Source organism: Orcinus orca, chromosome 3, assembly GCF_937001465.1.
Source record: "Orcinus orca chromosome 3, mOrcOrc1.1, whole genome shotgun sequence".
Lineage (NCBI taxonomy): Eukaryota > Metazoa > Chordata > Mammalia > Artiodactyla > Delphinidae > Orcinus > Orcinus orca.
In genome coordinates, this window is record NC_064561.1 from 29,105,756 (window position 1) to 29,123,734 (window position 17,979).

General features: G+C 43.8%; 1 protein-coding gene across 2 annotated transcripts in view; it reads right to left on the reverse strand.

Moving 5' to 3' along the window:
* The window catches only part of DOCK2 (dedicator of cytokinesis 2), a 409,352-nt gene that overhangs the window by 248,892 nt on the left and 142,481 nt on the right, over positions 1 to 17,979 (reverse strand). For both annotated transcript variants that reach the window (XM_033432052.2, XM_033432051.2), the window contains exon 26: positions 7,245 to 7,393. In XM_033432052.2, coding sequence (XP_033287943.1) covers positions 7,245 to 7,393 — 149 coding nt within the window. The remainder of the gene's footprint in view (positions 1 to 7,244; positions 7,394 to 17,979) is intronic.

The following is a 17,979-nucleotide window of genomic DNA, read 5'->3' on the forward strand; positions in this document are numbered from 1 at the left end:
TACAGCGGTTATCCTGAGCCCCCGCGTACCGGAATAACCCAAAGGAGCCCCTGAAACAGCAGGATGACACTTTTGTCCAGTCCGTCCAGGAAACCTGACGGGGTCCAGATGCCCTGCAGGCGGTGGCACTGCTCCAGCAGCGGTATCTGCTGCTTCTTGGCAAGCCTCCCATGACGTCTCCAAAGCATCTGGCTGCCGCCAGGGCTAACGGGGTACCAAGTCCTCCCCAGGCTCAGAACCTGTTTGCCACTCTTCCAGGAGACCACTTGGCCCTTGACTGTTCTTAAAAGAATTACAGGGATGTTTCAGAAGCCGCCTGGAACAGTGGAAGGAGCATAGGAGGGAAGGGGAATAGTGAAGGAAGAGGCAAAACCACATGTATCGGGTACAGATTATATGCCAAACACAGGGCTGCATGCTTTCACAGATGTTCTTGTTTACTGTAATCCTGACACACCCAGAGAAAGAACAACCACCTTTTTACCAAGAGATTATATGACTTCCCAAGGTTCCCCCCTAATAAGAAGCAGAGCTAGGACGCACCCCAGCTCTGCTCACCCCTATAGCTCTAGCATGTAGTGTAGTACACATGGTGCTTTCTACGTTATTTGTGGGATGGATACATGAATGCAGCCTAACTCCAAAGCTTGCGCTCTTACCTCCACCGGGGAAATAATGCTGGTAAAGAGCTCTTACATGGCAGAGTATAAATGAAGCAATGGAAGGCACTGTGGTGTGTGAAAGGCTGGCTTCAGAGTGAGATGAGGTGATTCCCTGCAGGCTCAGCCTTTTACTAATTCTCTGACCTTAGTTAGGAATGTCACCAAGTCTCTCTCTGAGGCTCGGCTTCCTCACCAGTAAAATGGGGCTAGTAAAGCTAGTCTCGCCATGTGGTGGCCAGAAACAAACAGCTGTGATGTATGAGAAAGCGCTCTGCAGGCTAAAAGGTGCCAGGAGAGAAAGTATCCTGTATGTCACTGTCCATGACATCGTAATGTCATTCCACTGGCCTAGGAAGGGCACATCGAACACCACGGTTGCAGAGGAAGAGCAACGGGTAAAAGAAATGGCCCTGAACACAGCAGAAGGTACAGCATTCTCCTCTATTTCAACTTTAAGTTTAGGACTTACTTGGCTGTCCTCTGTTTGGAATGCACCACAGACAAAAGAATTTCAGCGAGCCTTGTCTCCCTACCTTTTATATAATATACAAGGGAGCAGATAGGTTAGAAGAAAACCCTGCTGTTTTTGCAGTGTGCTATTGATCCTGGAAACTAAAGGATAATGCAAAGAGGCAGCATCAGCCTCTCTTCAAGCCTGCATCATGCAGGCTGCCTGGGATTCTCAGAGAGTCTAGAATTTCAGAGGAGGACACCCAAGCACAGACTGGCAGGGTCTGCTTCTATCACACACGGTAGGTCAGGGGTGGCGCTAGACGGAGAACACCCTCTAAGCACACTACTCCCTGTGCACGCCTCAGTCCCTTCCCCACCCATGGGGACCCTAACAGAACTGAAGATGCTAATGGCCTTTTGCAGTCAACGTCTACTCCTCTGTAAGGAAGAGACATGAGGGTGAGTGTATGTGTTTGTGTGTTTTAAAATACATGCACCCAAACTCACACATGTGTATTCAACACAGTAGGCAAATCGCCCATAGCAGGTAAGGGAAGTAGGGGAATGGAAGCAGGAGACAGGGATAAAGGTAAGAAACACACACACACACACACACACACACACACACACACACACACGAAACAAGAGAGGGCCTTGCACAGACCAATGAGGATAAAGTGTCATAAACTGAGTGTGATTAAGTCAACCCCTGCACCTGACACCCAAGGAAGACAAAAAGAGTTAGGAGCATACCCTCCTAGCACTCAGAGTGGAAGACCCAAGGGAGAAATCAGTCTCTGCCATTGATTGGGACGAGTCCTATTCATTCACTTATCCGTTCTTTCAACAGATAGGCATTGTGCGGGATGGGCAATGGGGAAGGGGAAAGCGGCAGGGCAGGGCAGTCTAGGGTAGGGCACTCCCAATTACACAGGCAGATGGGTCCACAGAGGATGATAACCCAGGTGCTATGATAGAGCAGGCATAAGCTCTATGGGCCACAAGAGAGGGGTATGGAGGAGGGTTAGAGAAAGCTTCCTGGGGAGAGTGACATTTCATCTGACTTCTGAATATTTAGCAAGGCAAAGAGAGGAGGTGATGCATTCCGACAAGTGCAAACAGCACACACAGCAGCCCAGAAGAGAGAGAGTGTGGCCCCTGAGGGATTGAAAGAATTTTAATGGAGCAGGAGTTGGAGAGTAAACGTGGAATTGGCAAGAGGGAAGGCTGAAAGTGTAAGCTCTGTGAAGCTGGGGGAGGGAGGCTTGCTCTCTGAGCTTCTGTGCGCAAAGCCTGGCATGGGACACACACAGGAAAGTGTAACACAAAGCAATTAGTGCTGTGATATCAGTCTGAACACATAGTTATGAACACAGAGAAGGAAGCCCCTAAACCTGCCTTGAGGTTGGCAGGTGCGGGAGGGGTGTGTGTGGAGAGGACACAGAAGTGAGATTTCAGAAAGGAACTATTACCTGAGCTGAACCTAAAAGGAGTTTAGGATTTTACTTGCATGAAAAGAACAGGAACTGGAAAGGAAATTTCAAGCAAGAGAAAAAGCATGAGCAAAAGCCCTCTCTCTCAGTGTCTAAGCTGATGAATAAAAACACCAGAAACCCCAAACTAATCATGACTAACAGAGGGCCTCGGCAAAACCCCTCAGGTCTAGTCAATGGGCTCAGAGGGTTTATTTTTTAAGCTGATTCTGTGCATTCTCTGCCTTCATGATGCAGATACAACCAACACCAACTTCTCTTCAGAGCCAGGAGTCACCTTTACCCACTCTGTGATTGCTAAGCAGGGTTCAACATGATGACTCTCCCGTCTGTGTCAGAGGAATGAAACATAGAAACAAAAAGCCTGCTCCAAGAGGGGGGAAAGCCAACTCTCTCCGGGGCTGGCGCAAAATTAAATTTTATGAGTTACTTGGCAGCCAGCAAGGCACAGAACAAAGCCAGTGTGAAGCCACCTTTCAAAGTAACCTAAGTTGACAATTAAACTTGCTCTCGGTGAGGGGGAGAAAAGGAGTTAATACAGGCAGAAGGCCTTTCATCCTGCACCTGAGCCTGTCCCTTTCCTATGTTAAGTGCAACAGCAAGCAAGCTGAGTGAGGGGATTTAACACTATCATTACAAAAATATCAACATCCAGGCTTAGGTGGACATCCCTCCCTGAGTCATATGCCACCCAGGGTTACCATGAATACGGTAATAACAGGAAAACATAGCTTCCACATGCCAGGCCTGCTGTGCTGGGCTGTAATTACCCAAACGATGACAATCTATTGAAGACAAACATTCTTTCCCAACCCCCAAACACACAAGGCCCCCCAGAAGGAAGCTTGGCATACTGCACTGTAATTGCTAAATTTCTACACGTGGTTCTGCTCTTGGGCAATGGTTCCGGTAGGTATAGTCCATTCTTGGGCTGGAGAGACCAACTATCCCATGGTGCCAAGAAAAAGTCAGTAAAAAAAGAGATGGCTATGTTGTTATCAACAGGGAGGATCCAACCAACCAGAAGAAAAATCCAGGAATTTACCCGGGGAGTCTTGAATTTTTCTCTGAAATTTCCAATTTTGAAGAGTTAGTGCCTGAAGAAGCCAACAGCACACCTGATGGTTTGGATTTTCAAAGTCAGATCTTTGTACAGGCGATGTCCCCACTACTGCATAAAAATGAATTGATGAGTACAAATGAATGTGTTTGAAGACTCTGCCGTTTTATGGTTTATTAAATGCCACATTGGAAGATGCAAAGGTTTACAGACTGGAAAGGGCCCTTCAATTAAGAAGGTAAAGAACTGAGGATGAGCCCAACTGTTCTTCCATTTCCAGTGAATACTGAAGATAAAAAAAAATTAGGTCACATTAGAGTAGTGGTTCTTAAAGTGTATCCCTGGACCAGCAGTATCCACATCATCTGGGAACTTGTTAGAAAAATAAATGATTAGGGGACTTCCCTGGTGGTCCCGAGGGTAAGACTCTGTGCTCCCAATACAGGGGGCCCGGGTTAGATCTCTAGTTGGGGAACTAGATCCCACACGCATGCCGCAACTAAGAGTCCTCATGCCACAACTAAGAGGCCCACATGCTGCAACTAAACATGCCGCAACAAATATCCCACGTGCCGCAGATAAGACCCGGTGTAGCCTAAATAAATAAATATTTTTTAAAATATAAATACATAAATAAATAAATGATCAGGCCCCATCCTCCAAACCTAATGATCGGAAACCTGTTTTAACAGCTCCTCCAGGTCACTGGGATGTACTATCATGTTTAAGACCTTTTGCACTAGAACTGTGGTCCTCCACCCTGGCTGCCTATTATCATCACCTGGTGAACATGTTATTGCGATGCTCTGGCCAACCCCAGGCAACTAAATCACAACAACTAGGACTGGAACTTAGCAACAGCTACTTTTAAAAAGGCTCCTTGGGTGATGTAATGTGTAGGCAGAGTTGACAGTTGCCATATACTAGAATAAGAGAGATTTAGATTAGATACTTTGCAACTTCTGATTTCTGGTTTAACTCAAAGTTATAGTGGTTGCTGAATGAATCTTCTTCGCGAAAGAAAAAGCTTTTGAGAAGAGGAGAGATCTCCATCTTCATGAGCTGGAGAAGTTAGATGTGAAGCTCACACACTGTACCAACATTGTACCAAACCCAACGGTAATAACAGTATTTAACAACTCATCAGCAAAGACAGTTGCTCATCCTGGGAAAGAGGCGGGCTAGTCCCCACGTTCAGAAGTCACTATAAAAGCAGTGCACTCGGAGGCAGTGAGGAGTGACACCGCACCACCCACACGCCTCAAGTCCAGCTGCCACAAACCACCAAGGGGAGCTCAGAGCCTTGGCTTCTTGGCTTTGAAGTCCCAAGTATTCAGGGTGTGTGAGAGAGCAGCCTCTTCTCACCAGTGTCTGGTGTCACCCAATGTGCAAAGTGATGACAACCTGCCAGGATAGAATTCCAGGGGGCCACTCCCATGGGACAGGCAGAGCCTAGCATCGCTGCTTAACAAATAAACTGTGTACTGGGGCCATCCCTCTACCCAAATTAGGAAATTGGCAGAACACATTATAAGTCTATTCCTCAAACCAGGGTCCACTAGTGTAGTCCCAAGCATCTAGGATTTTTTTCCCCATGAAAACGGACGTGAGCACTACTAAAATGTAAGAAACACTGTAAATTCTTTTCAACAAGAAGAGGCAACATTCTTTGGGAAGTTTCTGGAGAAATAATAGGCCAACCATCATGTTTTTACACTGTGAGAGTAAGATCAAACATTCCCTTAAATTTTTTTTAAAGATAGAATAACAAAGAGTGGAACCAGTTCAACAGCTGGCTAGTGAACATGCTTATGAAAATAACACCATCACCATGACATTCTCACAGAGTGAATTTTAGATATCCAAGCTTTGGGCATTATACTCCCTCTCCCCCAGAAAAGGATGAGGATAGGAAAAAATGAGAGGGAAAAGGCCATGCTTTTATATACCCAGTGCCTACGATTATGCAGACTTTGGAGTTGGACCAACCTGGGTTTCGATTTTCACCCTACAATTTAGTTGCTGTTTGGCCTTGAACTTTTAAGTCTGTGAATTTCAGGTTTTCATCTATAAAATGGGAATGGTAATCCTTAGCAGTGATCAGGGTGAGCAGAAAGAAGGCTTGGATTGCATTTAGCACAATGTCTAGAAAACAGCAAATTAAGTAGCAGTTGTGATCATTAACTATTCACTCTTGAACACCCAGCTGAAGCTTCACTTCTCTTGTGAAGGCTTCCTTGACAAAAATGCTTACACACACACACACACATACACACACACACAGTCTTTTTGTAGTTCCAGTACCCCTAGTATGCATCTAGATTTTAGTCATTATATTATATTGCAATTGCTTATTTATATGTTTATAAGTATTTTCTTAAGAAAAAAATACATGCCTTTGTGTACCCAATGCCTGGCACATACTTGGTACATCATATGTACAAATGAATGAATGAATGAACAAATGAAGCTAGCTATGTATCTTATTTACCTAGAAATGAGATAAGAAAAAATTAGGATGGTAAGAGTGGAAAGGACAAGACAGGAGAGAGACATACAGGGAAACTGATAATAATGGTTGACTGTGGGATATGAGCAGGAAAAAAAATATTGTTTTGCAGAGTTTTCTAATACAGTCAATCATAGACACCGTTCATCCAGAAAGCCCTTCTCTGAGGATTTTCTAGGGAGGAGAGGGGATGGAGAGAATGGTCACACAAATACTTAGAAAAGATTTATTGGTTGTTTGGGTCTACCCAGTCCTCTGAAACCAGCCCACATAAGGACAGATATTCCTGGACATTATTCAAGGACAAGGTAAGGCTGCAAAAGGAACCTGAGTCAAATCAAGAACGTTTATCTCTGTCTTCCAAGTCTCAAGAACTGTAGTCCTGTGTTTAATCACTGCCTCTCAGTCTTTACCATTATCACCACTCCGTCTCCCTCCTTATCTTCTGCAGACTCTGCCCTTTGGAAGCCCTCTACTTACTCCCACTGAGACTTTCCTTTTGGTCTCATTCCTACCTAATCTCTGAATGATGTTGACCAATATTACATTGGCTTCACTGCCACAGCCATCTCTCTATCATCACTTAACGCCTCAACCTATCTCAAGGGTCTAGGCATGAGCCATCTGCTCATCCAGAAAGAGTCTTAACCGTTTCACCACTGCAGGAGATAACTGGAGAAACAAAACCAAGGAAAATCAGCCAAGAAAGCAGGTAAGTGGGGTCTTCTTGGCTATGTAGACATAGAGAAACTTTCCTACCCTCATCCCTGCAAACCAGGGCTTTAGTAAATGGACAGGCAATCTAAAAAGTCTGCAGTATGTCCATACCTACACCCTGAGAAAGCCTGTCCAACAAGAAATATGGTGACAAAATGCTACATGCTTAACTCTAGTCCCCAAGCTGTCTTTCACAGCCAGGGAATTAGTCACTGGAAAAGTAGGCCCATTGAGAAAGCCATTGACTTTTGATCTTTAGACTTCGAATGCTATTCATCAGCATCAATGTTTTAGAACTTAACTCAGCCCTAGTCTGAGTCCAGGACGTCTACAACATCACGATGACTCACCGCATCCTGACAGCTGAGGACCTCCAAAATGCTGTTGAGTAACTCGACACAGTACTTCTTCTCCTGGACCTGGTGCTGCATCTCATCCTTCTGCTCCAGCAGCTCCTTCAGTTCCTTGGTGATGACAGGAAGCAAAATGTCCCGGCATTCTGGAATGAAGGCAGTTCAGAGGCATCTGAGCTTCCTCGTTTTTTAGCTTCTTTTCTTTATTTTTTAGATAACATTTCATTAAATAAATAATTCATGAATATCTTCTTCTCGTAAAAAATGCAAATATTAAAAATTAGGTTAAGGGACTTCCCTGGTGGGGCAGTGGTTAAGAGTCCACCTGCCAATGCAGGGGACACGGGTTCAAGCCCTGGGCCGGGAAGATCCCACATGCCGCAGAGCAACTAAGCCCGTGCGCCACAACGACTGAGCCCGCGCTCTAGAGCCCGTGAGCCACAACTACTGAGCCCATGTGCCACAACTGCTGAGGCCCGCACGCCTAGAGCCCGTGCTCCGCAACAAGAGAAGCCACCGCAATGAGAAGGCCGCGCACCACAACCAAGAGTAGCCCCCACTTGCCACAACTAGAGAAAGCCCACGCGCAGCAACAAAGACCCAGTGCAGCCAAAAATAAATAAATTTTTTAAAAAATTAGGGTAAGATTTCCTTAGAACATTATTCATAGTTCTGGCCCCTCCCACAACCCCTACTCCCTAGAGGCAACCAACCACTTATTCTATTCTATATAGATGTATGTGTATGTGCATATAAAAATGTATGTATGTGTGTTTGTATACCAGTATAAAATATGTAGTATCATTTTGATTTGGCTTTTCATTTAAGTAAAACATATCGCACTGTGATGATCATCTTTCAAGATCTTCTTATATGTTTTACATATGTATGTTATCAGTACAAGAACATTTAGTGTCATTTTGGTTTTGTTGCCTTTTTATAAAAGGGGACTATACTGCACATATTGTTCTGTACCTTGATTGTTTTCATTCACCGATATTTTCTGCAGCACCTTCTATGTTATTACATAGAAGGATCAACGTTAATTATTTATAGCTGTTTTACAGTATTCTCTATTATGGACATATTTGTTCATTTAGTCATACCCCTATTGATGGACATTTTTCACTGGCATAAACAGTACAAAAATGAACAACTTTTCACTTGCACCCTTATACACCATGACTTTCATTTTAAATAAATTAAAATCTTTGCAAAGATGGGTAACTCTCTTGGCTTTGCTGTCTCAGGAAATACCCGGAAGTTTCTGAAATCCTACACAGCATTCTTTCTATATTTCTATTAAAAATGGCAAACCTTGAGAGATCAAAAAAATCCCCCCAAATTTCAAGCCATCCCTACCTAGATGCTTCTAGAGCTGAAATGTGAATCATATATGCCAATTTTATTTTAATTCAATACAACAAGAAGGTGCTGAACATCTTTGATGTGTACTCTGGAAGTACAGAGATAATATATGGTTCTCACCCATTAGATATTTAAAATACAACAGAGGTGATCAACAACAGAACAAAGGGCAACGGCAGAAGACAGAATAAGATACCGGTGGGAAGAATCAGACATCAGCTCTTGTTCTGTCAGCCTAGCATCTATACCTGCTCTGGCACAGCACCCTGGTTTCACCCTGGTGAGCCACCCTGCTATGGGATATAAACCTAGGGATACTGTCATAAGGCTCCCTGCCCTCCTCTGGACCAGGGTTGGGTACCTGACCCTAATTAGGATAACCTCTTGATCTGCACCTTAAGGGAACTTTAATTACAGTTACTGCTGGCATTGCTAACATATTGAGCACTTACAATGTGCCAGGCACTGTTTGAAGTTTCTTGCATGAACTACTTCAATCTTCCCAATGAGTCTAGGAGGTAGATACTGTTATTTCTCCCGTTTTGCTGATGAGGAAACAGAGGGACATGCCCAAGTATACAGAGCTAGTAAGTGGTGGATCCAGTCTGACTGCAGAGCGTGTGCTCATCATCACTAGACAAAGGGTATTATCTTTCCTGGAGCTCATCTGTCTGCACAGAAGTGCCCTGGGGAGGTTCGCTGCTTCCCCTCCCAGGGCTATTCTGAATCTCCCCTCTCTGAAGACTGGTTCCCCAGCTTTTCCTCTGATTCTTAAACTGCTCCCTATCATCCAAATACATTTATTTTCGGTTAAATTTATCAGACTAGGTTTATGTCACTCACAACCAAAGAATTCAGACGCGTAGAGTCATAAAATACCATGAGGGCTTCAGAAGAGAGAAATGATCTATGGTTGGAAGGTTCACAGAAGACTTTATAGGCTCTGATAGAATTGCATCCCTTCTCTCAGAGCACTAATGTCAGTTTGTAATTAAATTCTAATTAGTATAATTAATGTCCATTCATCCAACCAAAGTGTAAGCTTCATGACAGCCAGACTAAATCTCAGGTGCCCAACACAGTACCTGGATCATGGTAGCTACTCAGTAAATCTTGATGGAGTGAATGGAAGAGGTATCATTTGAGACGGTCACTGATGAGTAAATAATATTGCCATCAGGAGAGTGGGGATTTAGAGAACAGAGAGTGATTTAGAGTTCATGGACCAAGATGTAGCAACGTATACAATGGTGGAATATTACTCAGCCATAAAAAAAGAATAAAATAATGCCATTTGCAGCAACATAGATGCAACTAGAGATTTTCATGCTAAGTGAAGTAAGTCAGAAAGAGAAAGACAAATACCACATGATATCACTTATATGTGGAATCTAAAATATGGCACAAATGAACCTAACTATGAAATAGAAACAGACTAACAGACATGGAGAACAGACTTGTTGTTGCCAAGGGGGAGGAGGGTGGGGGAGGGATGGGGTGGGAGTTTGGGATTAGCAGAGGTAAACAATTATATATAGGATGGATAAACAACAAGGTCCTACTGTACAGCCCAGGAAACTATATTCAATATCTTGTGATACACCATAATAGAAAAGAATATATTAAAAATAGAATGTATATATGTGTATAACTGAGTCACTCTGCTGTATAGCAGAAATGAACACATTGTAAATCAACTATACTTCAATAATAAAATAAAATAAAATAAAATTTTAATAAAAATAAAAATAGAGTACATGGACCTGGGTAAGTAGAATAGTCTCTTGGAAGTAGAATAACAGGAGATAACACTGAAAAGGAAAATTCTTAAATGCAATGGGTGGTGTAAGATTATAGTTCTATGGAAACAGAAAATTACAGGCAACAAAAATTTTGATTCAGCTTTGCTTAATGTTATAGATGGAATCATGGGCCACGGATTAATGGTACTTTGTTTGGACTCAAGAAATGGTTGGCCTAAGGACTTCTGAGAATACAAGGTGCTGAGTTAGCCATTACCCTTTGTTTAGAGAGAGAAGAAAAAAGACTGGATAATATTTACATACCAATTACCATAACATTTAAGTTAAATCTACACTTAGTCCGTTGAAATTTTGTCCAGGTCTGTTTATTAAAAGGGGTAAAGAAATTTCCTGCAAATTTCATGCAGAAGTTTGTTTTAAAAGTTATCTTCTAAAAGATGTTAACTTGTAACTTTGAAACTTTTTGTTTGTTAGAGGAAACTTATGTGTAAAAATGCTTGTTGTAGGAAAAACTAGGTGAGTTCATTTGAAGTTGTAAACTCTTTGTCTTTGGGAGATGAATGACCTTACCAACTTCATGAAACTTAACTCCCTTCACTGATGTTGTCATAATTAAACCCCATCAGAAGATAAGAACTGTGCCTTCACTTAAGTTAGGTAAGAATTGTAAAGTCTTCCTCTCTGAAAAGTTAATTTTTGCTAGCAAAATAAAAAAGATTCTAATAAAGGAAATTTAAAACACAACAAAAATCTTGTTCTTCCATAGTTCTCTGGGCAAAGGGAGTCTTCAAAAGATGTTTTTTTAAGGTGATTCATGTCATTGTAGCATGTAGGGCAGCTGGAGGAAGAAAAGACCAAAGAGCAGACAGAGACCAGTGTATATGCCACTGCAGTAGTCCAGGTGATGGCAAATGAGAATAAAAGTGCTGGGTTCTACGCCGCTAGACTCCTAGCCTCTGATACAACATTCTTGTTCTCTGTTGAAGCTAAAGATTTGATAAGACCTTAAAGAAAGTTGGTCTTGAGTTTAAAGCATAGTAAGACAATGTTTTAAAGCCTAGAGCAATAGGCTTTTGCGATCCAAGATTAAAAATCACTTAAAACCTCTCCATCTGTAAATGGGATCACCAGGACCTGCAGAGAGGAGGTTTGTAAAGGTAGACAAAGGGTTAATCTACTGAGGCAGTTAATTAACTCATTCATTCATTTAGTCAGTCGGTCTACTACATTTATTGAAGGCTCCCTAAGTGCCAGTCACTATTCTGGGATGGGAGGGAATGTAACCAGGGGTTGCTTGCCCATCACAGCAGCAGAGCCAACAGAGATCAGAGGCAGACTTAAGTAGACAAGAAAAACCCTGGTGCCTCTACCTCCTGGGAGTGGCAACCTGTCAGTGGCCATATAACAGAGCTATAGAATAGTAAAGGCCAGGTTTTTCCTAAAAAGCTCATTCTGTCGGTATTCTAGTTGAGATACTTCAGTTAGGTCTTATTACAAAGACGTGGGTGCAAGGGAAAAGGCCCGTTGGAAGATTTTAGATATTAATGAAGATCTCCTTGAGAAGTCACCGGACTTTACATTCTACTTAAAATTGAGCTAAATTAGTAGATTCTCATGGAAAAGTCTAATAGTGAGTTCTCCATCCCTAGAAATATTTAAGCAGTAGGTAGCTGTCTCTGGGCAGGGATAATGAAGAGGTATTCAAAGTATCAGATGAAGGGTTAAACGGAATGATTATTAAATCCCCATCCAAAACTCTATGATCCATAAAACAGCTCCAAAGGAAGTGGCAGGAGGAAGGATGTATTTGCTAGGTGGAAAGACAGTGGACATGTCTGCATTGTTTACAGACCACTGAGGTCGTGGGAGCTACAGACCAGGCCGCAGCAGAAGCCGTGGTTTATCAATCTGAAAGTCACCGACTTTACAGGTGATCAAAACCAGCATCCCCACAGGACGAGGGCTCTTCGTGCTGAGAGTCAGCGGGATTTGAGCTGAGGAAGCCATTAATAACATAGCCTGTTTTGCAGAAAGTACTTTGTCTTCTCGTTAACCATGATTTCTCAGAAACGTCTGGCTCCTCTGTTTTGAAATGAAATAATTTTTCTCATTTGTAATTGGAGCTGTGAAATTACATTAGTCTGTAAAGCTTCAGGAAGCAGCATTTCTAAACTGTGGCTTGAATGTCAAGCAAACAAACAGAAACGGTTAAAAGATAAATATTGCAGAGCCTTAAATCAATCTTTATAGGTAGAGGCAATGAGCGTGAGAGACCTGCAAACAGAGCCTGGGTAACTGAGCCCCACAAAGCCTGCAGATCGGCCCACAAGCGATGACAAGTCCAAACTGTAATTCAGACCAGGAACTTAGGAACCCGCAGAGCTACTCAACTCTGTGTTTCCATAGAAGGGAGTTTTCTTTTGTCAAAGCGACCTGCAGAGAGGAAAACGCAGTGTTTCTGGGCTCTGGAGTCTTCCTTTTCAGAGAAACTTTTATCCTATGGCAGAAGATGCCACTGCCTGGATTCACAGCTCTCTTGAAGTGTGATATGCTTTTGCAATAATTTCACGACTCAGGTATACTTCAAATAAGATGGTCCTTTTCGTCACCTCCTTCTCCCCAGTACCAGCTCCATGGAAAGATCAAAATGTATCCTTTGTCCACTTTGGAAAACCACCTTGAGGTGCATCAGGCCACAGATATATCTGTGATCTCAGCCACAACTGCAGCCCCAGAGGAAAACACTCCTAAGAACTACATCTGAACTTGCTGTCTTCCCCACAAACCTGCTCCTTCTTTGCTCACTCTGAGCAAAGACACCCTCAGGCACACAGTCAGCCAAGCAGACTTGATTTCTCCCTCTCTATCCCCAACATCTTCTCCATCAGGAAGTCAAACCCATCTCACCCCCAAGCCAACTTCCTGCATCCTCTGTTCCAAGTTTCCCAAACTGATCTCCCACTTCCAATCTCAGCAGCAGGAAATTTCCCCAAACCCAAACCTGACCACGGGACTTCCCTCCTTGAAGGGCTTCAGTAGTCTCCCAGGGGTTAGTTTGACCGCTGCTCTGGCATAGCTGAAGGCCCTTAGTGGGCAGGCCCTTCCTTACCTCTCCACCCTCCACCTCCTGCATCACTCCACCATAGCCTCTCCTCTCCTGCTTCTGAGTTTTTGCATGCTATTTTCTTTGCCCAGAATGTACTTATCCCACCCATCTTCACCTGACTAACTCCTCCCTGCCTCCTAGGTCTTACCTTAGTTGCCAAATCCCCTAGGACAATGTTCCTGACACCCCAACTCTGACTTGGGTGACCCTGTTCTGTGCTCCTGTAGTATCCAGACTAGAATTTCATCTATTCATTCCATTTCCCCCATTACATGGCTATCGTCTATGTAACAGGACGAACAGTAAGGTTCTCATTAACATCCCAGAAATGAAGCTGAGGTCCAAAGCTGAGGACAAAAGGTGTAACTGCTCCACATTCTAAATCCAAACCGTCTCCAGTAGCTGGTGTACACCATCATCCCCCGTGGTTTTTTGAGAGGTACCAGTTCAGTACCAGTCCTACAGTAATCTGCATGCACCTCATCCCAGAACTGAGGGAGGGTCTGCAGAGGACTCTGGATACAAAGCAATGCCCATAGAAAGAAGGCATTGCCTCTCCTCCCTGGAGCTGAGGTGAAGGGAGGTAGAGCCAAAAGAATCACTCATGAAACATATGAAGACGAGACTGGCACCTTATGGCCCCACTAGGGAAATGTCTGCTGATCTTCCATCCCAGGTACATCCTGGCTCCACCAGCAGAACAGAGACACTTGAGAACGTTTGGGAATCCCTCTCTTACTTTGGGGAGAAAGGTTAAACCCACAAGGTGTGTGTGTCAGGGCCTCAGTCATGTCCTCAGTGTGGTTACCCCATTTCTAAGCCTGCCTGTGGCAGCCTTCGCTTGGAATTTCACTCCACTCACAGCCAGCCCCTTACGTTATCACCAGCATGGGTTAATGGACTCCTCAATCTTGTTCGATTTTTCACAGGCTTTAAAGTGAAAGTCGTTCTGCTTTGGTCAAGTTCCTATTGACTGAAAGGCGAATTCAGCTCCGCGCAACCCTCCTGGAGGAGAGCGAGGAACTTGTGATGGCCAAGGTTTGCCCTGCTCTCCCACACTGCCCACCCCCAGCCTTTTGGCAAGCAGGGAAGACCCCTAATTGAAACCCAACATTCTCCCCAGGCAAAGCTGAGCAGGGCCAGCGCTGCTCTGCTCGGCCGCTTTCCTTCTGTTTGGTAGGGGGAGCATCTGCAGATGCCAGAGGCCACTTGGTTCCATCAGCTAGCCACGAAGGAGGACCGCCACACACAGCTCTAATCTGATAGCAGTTTGTTCTCACAACCGCCTTCCTCCAGCCAGCGCCTCATGAAGGAAAGTAATTCCACCCACTGGGAAATCAGTAACTACCCACAAACTTCATACTCCAGATCAGGTTACAAGCCTTTTACAACCCTACCACTGTTGTGCCCCCGCGCATTCTTCAGCAGCTCCTCGTGATTCACTCTCCTTACCTTCCCAGAAACACGCCTAAGTACAATGTCAGAATCACTCCTCACTCCCCCTCCAGCCTGCCTCAGCCATGACATACATCTCCACTTTACGAACCCTGAGGGCCAGAATATGTCTCCCCAGCTCAACAAACATAGCTTACTTAGAGATTTCAGAACTCAGCAACTGCAAACTTTCTCTTCAGGTATCTTACAGGGGTGAAAATATAATTAGGCAGTAAATCCTAAAGAAGAAACATACGTTCAGAATTTTATACTAGATACCAACTTAAAGTCCAAACTGAGCTATTGCTTTTGCCATATATCCTTTATATTTAACACAAAGCATGATATTGCACTAAACCTACAAGCGAACCCCTATAACAAGTTAGTGTTTGCCATTCAGAAGCATAGTGATGGCAGGAAGAGTAGACTGATGTATAATTGTTGGAATTTACACAGTGATGGGAGTGTGGTTATGTCCAAAAATGTCACACTGGTTATAAATATAATTTGTAAGCTCTGATAGTCTATATGCATATATTTATATCCTTAAACATATATAGACATAATTATTGTAACAGGCACTATTCTCATGGATATCCTGTTCTAGTGGGATATCAGAAACAATTTAAGAAGATAATAATTGTCTTAGGTTGGATCTTCCAGAAGCAAACTCTGAGATGAGGTTTGGGTGAAGGTGTATTAAATAAGGAGGTGTTCCAGAAAACACTGGAAGGGGAGTAGGGAAGTGGGACCATGAAGGGAAGGAGACCAGGTAGCCTTCAAGTCTCACAGAAGGGGCGCTCTGGGGACAGGGTGGGCCACAGGGGTGAAGCAGCTGGAGTATTTAGACCTTGGGGATGTGTGGTCCCGGGCACTTCAGGTGCTCTCAGTGTCCAGGCAAAGCAGGCCCTGCTGCCTGAGGGCAGCCAGAGAAGGCAGGGGCTGGCTATTGGGAGAGAGAGTCCTCCTGGAGCTCTTGTACACAAAAATGATCACAATTACAGGAGACACGGGAAGAGCCCTGAAAGTTGATGCTATTACAACAAATGCCAATAGCTCCCAGCAAGACAATTAACTGGGTAACCTGGGAAAGAGAGTCTGGAGGTGCAGGGAAGACTGTTCCATGTGGGGCAGTTAAGAAGGCTTCTGAGACGGAGAACTGGAGCTGAGACCTGAGGGTGAGAAGGGAACAGCCTAGAAAGATCTCAAGGAAGGCCATTCCAAGCAGAGGAAACAGCATGTGAAGGCCCTGGGGTAGAAATCTGCTCAACATGTTGGAGGAATCACGTGGAAATAAGTGTGGCCAGATTATAGGAAATGGGAAGCATAATATGAGAGTTTGGCCGGGGCCAGGTCTCATCAGGCCCTGTGGCCCATGGTAAGGAGCTTGATTACTGGGTGGAGATAAAGATGTTTTGTTTTTGTATTTTTAATAGAGGGTAGGGGGGTGGGCCTAGAGAGGAAGGTAGGAGAAGACTGAGGAGGCTTTTCATAGAGGGGAAAAAGAAGTCTAATGGTTATTGAGCCCTTACTACTCTACCAGGCAGTCTCTCTTTGAAGAAGTCTATCATTGTACCTATTTTATGGATGAGGAAACTAAAACTCAGAGAGATTCAGTAACTCGCCTAAGATTACACAGCTAGTAAGTGGCAGAGCTGGGATTTAAACATAGAAAATGTGATCTCAGAGCCCATTTTCACATCTACTAAACTACCCTGCCTCCTTACTATAACAGTGAAGGGGAAAGGAGATAAAAATTTGATTAGTTTGTAGCAGGAGAGACAAAGGAAAATGGACAGACTTGGGTTACAGTTCAGAGGCAGAATCGAACTTGCTGATGGGTTTAAATGTACTATAGAGATGTGTAAGCATATGCATTTTGAATGCTGGAGAGAATAACAGACTCATTTTAGGGTTTATCAAGTTAGGATCTAGTCATGAAGCCCATTTCACTGCCTCAACTAGCAAGTAATGAAAAGACTCCCATCAACATTTCTCTGGTAGTGTGAAGTGGCTGCCGAGATGGCCCATTATCACACCTCTGCAAGCTCTTAGGGCATAATCAGTGTGTCCGATATTATATTATATATGACACATAATCAGTGTGTCCCGACAGGTGCTTCCACTTTCGGTTACCCCTCTGCACTTTCCAGGATCACTTACACCGCCACTGTGACCAACCTCCTCCCTAACCAGCACACTCATTAAACCACAGTCTAGCTCCATCGAAAGTGCTTTTAGGAATATAAAGGTGCAGATATGGCCAACTGAGCAGTGACCCAAAATTTGATTTGTTCCCTAATGCTTAGAATGATTACATTCACGGTGCCACACCAGAGGAGTGTAGGTCAGCCTTAGAAGATTGTCTCATCCATCTCCTAACCCTGGCTAATGGAAGGAGAAGCCAATGAAAAGCTTGGGGCTGAACCAGCTGGCCTCTACACTGGATAATCCGGGCAGTCTTTAAAGGAGGATTCTCATCAAAGCAATGTGCTCCATTTCAAATTCATGCAAGAGGAGAAATGAGTCAAGGTAGCTTTTTGACTGGCAGGAGCTGGGTCTTACATCCTTTGCCCCCATTTTGTTCCAATTCAGTGACATCTGAAATTCAAATCCATTTATAAGCACTTAGGATACCTATTATAACAGTAAGTACCACCCACACCCTTCCAGAGCATATCATCCTTGACCCCACTGCCTTTCTTTTGTACTATGCTACACAGATCCTTTAATCCCTTCACCCCAGCCCCTGTCTCCTCTGGAGACTCACATGATTCCCTGGCTCCATGAATTTCAATCTTTACTTAACCAGTCTTTCTGAGCTAATCTGTGGTCACATACTCAAACAGGGTTTTCTCAGCAGTAGGAGTCAAATTTTAATAAAGGGTAGAAACCATTTGTCTAGAAATCCATTGAGAATGAAAGGGAGTGGCTGAGTGGAATACCAAGTATGAGAGCTAGGTAACATATGTTGAACTCCTGCTGGGTTCTGGGCACCATATTGGGAAACTACTTAACCCTTACCAAAATCTGTTCTGTATGTGGCATTGTCCCCATTTTA